Source organism: Nyctibius grandis, chromosome 4, assembly GCF_013368605.1.
Source record: "Nyctibius grandis isolate bNycGra1 chromosome 4, bNycGra1.pri, whole genome shotgun sequence".
NCBI classification, from domain to species: domain Eukaryota; kingdom Metazoa; phylum Chordata; class Aves; order Nyctibiiformes; family Nyctibiidae; genus Nyctibius; species Nyctibius grandis.
In genome coordinates this window covers 29,327,957-29,333,956 of record NC_090661.1, presented here as the reverse complement: position 1 = coordinate 29,333,956, position 6,000 = coordinate 29,327,957, and the positions used below count along the sequence as shown (strand labels likewise).

At 39.0% G+C, this 6,000-nt stretch overlaps 1 protein-coding gene across 1 annotated transcript in view; it reads right to left on the bottom strand.

Annotated features, from left to right (window-relative positions):
* Positions 1–623: 623 nt before the first annotated feature.
* The window catches only part of RTF1 (RTF1 homolog, Paf1/RNA polymerase II complex component), a 31,173-nt gene continuing 25,796 nt past the window's right edge, over positions 624–6,000 (bottom strand). Inside the window, exons 16-18 of the mRNA XM_068399389.1 lie at positions 5,749–5,844; positions 5,327–5,438; positions 624–3,457 (exon numbers count right to left, since the gene is read on the bottom strand). Coding sequence (XP_068255490.1) covers positions 3,351–3,457; positions 5,327–5,438; positions 5,749–5,844 — 315 coding nt within the window. The 3' untranslated portion in view covers positions 624–3,350. The remainder of the gene's footprint in view (positions 3,458–5,326; positions 5,439–5,748; positions 5,845–6,000) is intronic.

Sequence of the window (6,000 nt, the reverse complement as noted above, 5' to 3'; positions counted from 1 at the left end):
TCCAGTCCACCCTCCTCCTCAAAGCTGAGTAAGCTACAAGGCTGGGTCATGTTACTCATGGCTTAATCCAGCCTTCTCTGGAAAACCTCCAAAATAGAGACAGAACAATCTCTCTGGGCAACCTAGTCCACTCTCTGAATGTCCTAAGGGTAAAAAAGTTTTTCCTTACATCTTGGCAGCACTTGTCCTGTTTCAACTTATGCCTGTTGTGTCTCATCCTCCCACCAAGCACCCCCTGAGAACAGTCTTGCTTCATCTTATTCAGTAGCTTCTTTAAGTTCAGCTACATGCTTTAGCATCTCTGATTACAAAAGTAGTCTGGATTTCTACAAGACAAGCAAAGTCTGGTTTTAGTGAGATGCGGCAGAGGTGCAAGTGAACTGACCTTCCAAGAGGCTCCGTTTGATTCTAGTGGTAAGGAACAACTCCAGTCGTTAGAGAGTGATCCAGGAGTCAACAGCCACTCTTGCACAAGAGGGGGCTTACTTTTCATTAATTATTTTATAGTATTAGTATTTTAAATAAAATCATCCAGACTGATAAATGAAGTGTCAGTTTCTGAAAAAAACAAATTCCAGACAGGAAACACTTAGAACCTCAGATCAAGGGATAAACAATCAACCTTATTAAACCAACAAACCAAGTTTATTTATAGAAGTCTGTACAATTGTGATGAACTATGCTAGGACACCAATGAAACAAAGCAAACAGATCTCTCCCTCTCTAACAAGTGGGAGGTGTAGTCACTCACCTTTACATGCACTTAAAGGAAAAAAGATTACAGCTTTCATACACAGTTCTGTAACTATTCAAAAGTACTTTCTTGATGTATTATTCTCAATGTAAGAGGTTTGCATGAGAATTTACTGACTGTTGCCTCTTAAAAACAGTATTTCAGCAGAATCCAGAGACTTTGAGAGGGTAAGTGGCAGTTTCATAGTTGCAGATAACTAGGACATAATCCATGATTCAGATCTGCATTCTAAACTCACTGCAATCTCCTCTGTTTCAGTTAATCTCCACTAAAAGTTATTTGCAACGTTGTATGGGTCTCATCAACATTCTGGCTGTTACACAGACCATTCTTGTGTTACCAAACGTAGAGAAGTTACCTAAAACCAATACATCAAGGGCAAGCATATTAAAAATACTGAATTTGAGTTAACTTTACCTTTAGAGACCACTTGTCACGTGCCTCAGAGCTCTGAGGCATTTCTGTGGAAAAATCAGTTCCTGAAACACTTGATTTTGCAATTATTTCTGCAAAGCATTGGAGAGTGATTATTTTGAAAACTGGCTATTGCAAAACAAGTTTAGATTTTTTTATTACAAATCTGTAACATCACTGAAGCTGTTGAAAAAAACAAAATCATATCAAATGCATATCTACACAGTGAATCATGATGTCTCCTATGAAGTTATAATGGTAGAGTCCATAAATCCAATCTTAAAAAGTTAAAAGTACATATATGTGAGAGCCTACTACAACTCCAGAGAAGCTGCTAAAATAGGCCATCAAATAAAGCAGTCTATGATTACATATTTACAGAATAACCCACATGTGTCCTAGAACTATGGACTATTCAGTAAATAAGTACTGAAGGATTCCTAATTATTTGTTTACATGGTAGATAAGAGCTGCTTCATAGGTTGATTTTCTTTTTATACACAGTTCATAGTACCAATCTGCACACAATTACATGATGTTTCATTAAAGCTACTGTTAAAAAAGGAAGAGTGAGTTAAATAAGAACTAAATTAAAGTTTCATTAAAAATCCAACAATAAAGCATCAAACACAGGTTTAAACGTAACCAGTGTATGATTTCAGAAAAACAGTAATGCTCTGACACAAGAAGAGCATCAGCATTTTCCCTCTTCAGGGTCCCCCAGAAATGTTCCTATCCAGTTCAGTGCTTAAGTTGTTATATACGTACTGGCCTGAGTAGGAACAAACACGTGCTTCCACGCTTACCTGAACGAGGGCCTCTAACCTTTTAGACTTCTAATTCTCTTTTAATCTAGTTCTTAGCTCCATATGTTCAGTTGTATCTTGTTTGGAAAAGTTCTTTTTTAAATGTCACTTATATTTACACTTTGACTTTTTTTTTTTTTTTTTACACCTGAGTGATGATTTAGCTGTCACTTTGTATCCAGTCAAATATTCCATAAAGCCATACAATTCTTGTGCTAGTGTTGCACTCCACTTGTACCAGTTTATATATGAAAAATGTGCATCAGCTACCTCTCATACATTACCCACTGACCTTTCTGCTATGTCCTTACTGTGTCCTTCCCCTTCCACACAAAGTCATTTTTTGTTGTGTTTTTTTTTTTTCTTTTAATTTTTTGTTTGTTTGTAGAAGCCCCATTTAAATGGTTCACAAAGCAAGAAACAAAGTGAGCTGGAGCCCAGTGAAGACACGATGACTTAACAAACACATAATATTGGAGGCTTGGAGAAGAAATTAAAGCCCAACCAACGAGCACCCCAGGGGCATCCCAGAAAAAGCTACTCCACTCAGTTACAGCTGGAGACTCCAGATGTGCCATAGATGACAAGGCCCACATCAAGAGCTGTGTACCTCTCTCATCAGTTAAGTGTAAGTGAAAAAGGGAACATGAAGTTAAACAGCTATATCAGCCAAGCCGTTTTAGTAAGAATCACATTTAATGAGTTTCTTTCTTGCAATTTCAGATGCTCAAATACAGCTGGTAGAAATTCAAAACAGCCGTAAAGAACTGTGACAGACGGATACAAATAGTACTGCAGCTTAAAAATGATAAAAAACACCTGAAAAAAAGTCACACAACCCTCCCAAAAAAATTTACACTTTGAACCTAAGCCAGTTTTTGAAGATTCCCTTCTCCAAAGCTAGGATGAAGGAGGAAGAAGAGGAAGAAAGTGCAGATGACCTTCCAGCCACAAAGGTCTTGTGCCAATGATTATTCGCCGTGCCTGTGGTGGTATGTAAGGGGAGATCACCAAGTGCTGATTCTGCGACCACCAAGAGGTTCCTATGGAAATCCAGACCTCAGGCTAATACTGAACACAGAGTGGACCAACGAGCTGCATCAACAAAATAAAAACAAAACTCAAACTAAAAGAAATGGGAAAACCCCAAATAGCACAGATCCACATTTGTGAGGGGGGCAGGAAGAAAGGGCAAGAAGGGAGGTCTATACAGTAAATAGTTGAATGGTTTATGTTACAGATGACTGGCAGTTTTAAAGAGTCTTTTCCCAGCTCCATTGCTGCTCCAACCCAGAAGGGAGAACTGAAAAGGGAGGAAGAAAAGGTAGGACATTTTCATGGAGCATGCAGGATCAGAAGCAGCAGAGTGGGCATGCTCAAATAAGCCCCCGCCTCTTTTTGTAGTCCTCCAAGTTCAATGATCGCCGAGGGGCACCATCTTTTGCTGGTGGAGCCTTGGAGGTGATGGCCAGTGCCTTAGATTCTGTTGGGGATAAGAAAAGAGTGAGGACTGAAATACATGAAAACTACAGATTTTTACTTGTTGCTTTCGTTGACAACTTCATCACAAAATCACGTTTGGCTTCTCTAGTATGCATCAGGTTAGAACTTCAGTTAATAATACAGGCAGTATCTGGTAGCTTATCTTGATAGATAAAGCATATGCAATTTTGACTCTGTTAATCCAGCTTTCTGCCGATAAGTATACTTTCATTTCTTAAGAAAACTACTCTAACATCAAAATCACAATACAAATAGAGCCTTCAGGCTCAGTTCTGGGATCTTTGATAAAATCAGTATCCCATGAGAACAGCAAGCACAAAGTCACAGATAATAAGTGGACATAAGTCAAACTTCCTATCCATGTCTACAACACACATTTTAACCAGTCCCCAGGTTCTTCCATTAAGAAAGAAGACTGCAGAAAGCAAGATGCCAAAACGGTGTTCTGTCTGAGGAAAAAAAAAAAAAACAAAACAACAGAACAGCCATACTTAAAACCTCTACCTATATCCCGTGTCTCTCACCCCTCTCTTTTCAGTCCTCTTCCTGGTTTTCACTGTCCTTTAGTGCTTAACCCTCATCTGCTTGCTAACTCTATGAAGTTCATAACTCTCACTATCTCCTTCAGCAAGTCTCCTATTCTTGGCATCCTATCTCATTCTGTAGTCTTACATCCAGAGTTCCAATCTTGACTTATTTTGGAAAGACCACCTCTCCTACTTCCCCTTCTTGACAAGGTTTTAAGACTTTGTGCGTTCCTACAGTACTTCCTAAATTGTTGCCCTCCAAGAAACTTCAGTTCTAATCCTTTCAGTAATGCAAGAAAAAATAAGCCTTGTGAGTCAAACTGCACCAGTATACTCTCATGCTTGCCCTCCACTGGAAAACAGCTTGATAGGATGAGAGGAAATAGCCTCAAGTTGCACCAGGGGAGGTTTAGACTGGATATTAGGAAAAAATTCACCGAAAGGGTTATCAAGCATTGGAACAGGCTGCCCATGGAAGCGGTTGAGTCACCATCCCTGGAGGCATTTAAAAGACATGTAGATGTGACGCTTAGGGACATGGTTTAGTGGTGGACTTGGCAGTGTTAGGTTAACGGTTGGACGCAATGATCTTAAGGGTCTTTTCCAACCTAAATGATTCTATGATTCTAAACACTAAACTGTTCTTGCCACATATCTCAGGCTCTCAAAGTCAAGATCACAAAGAGGAAGGGTCAGCAAGTTTGTGTCTGTAAGCATATGTTCACTCCCTGCCCAGTGCTTTGGTTCCCCTAAAATTTTGCTTCAAGACCATCTGCAATACCAAAGTTAGGGAACAGCAACTTAGTAAAGCAGCAGGTTCAAAATCAACTAAAAATACTTTATCCACATAGTATGTACACAGATTATGGAACAGGACATCACAGACACCCAAAGCTTATCTGTCCTCAAAAGTGATTAGATAAATTAATGAAGTAAGTATCAAGGCAGATACCAAGGCTTATTAAATACAACACTCTGGTCTGTTCCCCAAAGATTATGCAAGTCATAGATACTGTAGACTGGAAGAATATATCAGAAAATGCTCATTACCTCCTTTTCTCCCTAGGCATTTGGAGCAAGTATATAGGGATATGCAGGCTTTCAGTCTAACTCAATACAGTTGTTCTTGTTTTCTCAATGGATGTCACTAGCACACATCCTCTTCTCCTCAGTTCAAGATACTTGCCAAGATGACAAATACAGAGTCCTTGCTCTCATTTTCAAAGGCCCACCAATGATTTTGAAAGAACTATTCTGGAAGAAGTGAGCTCTACCATAATGAGCTGGACAATCACATCCCCAAACTCAGCTGGAACACCTACCTGAACTAGGAACCTGAAGATCAATCTTTACATCAAAGTCATGCACTTTGAAAAGATCTTCTGAGAGGTCACTGGCTGATTTAGAGTTCATATCTTTATCCTTTCCTTGACCCTGAAATAAAAACTACAGATAAGTCTCCAACTCTTACCTGTCCAGATAAACAAGAGATAAAAATGCTTTTTCCCCACTTCTGTCACAAACATACTTAGTTTAGCTTTCATACTGCTAGAGAAACTTAATTTTTCTTTCTCCAAGAAAGAAAAAGCTGTTTCTTTTCTACAATAATTCTCTACAGGATACCTCTTTCTAGAATTGAAGCATGCACGTCTACTATTAGTCATAATAGAGCACAATAGAGTCAATTCAAGAGCAAAACGGTGACAGTGGGAGGAACTTAACAGAGACAGAAATGGAAACTTGCCTTACTCATGTCCTTTGGAGCATCTGGTAATACACCAGACCCGTATTTTGCATTTAGCTGGGCAAGGATGGCAGCTTGGACAGCAGGATCTCTGGACTGCAGAGGGTAAAAAGAAAAAAAAAAAAAAAGAAAGAAAAATATCACTATATTGAAATTGGCAGAAACCATACCGCCATTTTGTTAAAACAGCGCTCATATCCATGAATCTAAAACCATAAGAGGCTGAAGATCAGTTAGCCCAATCTTCAGGAT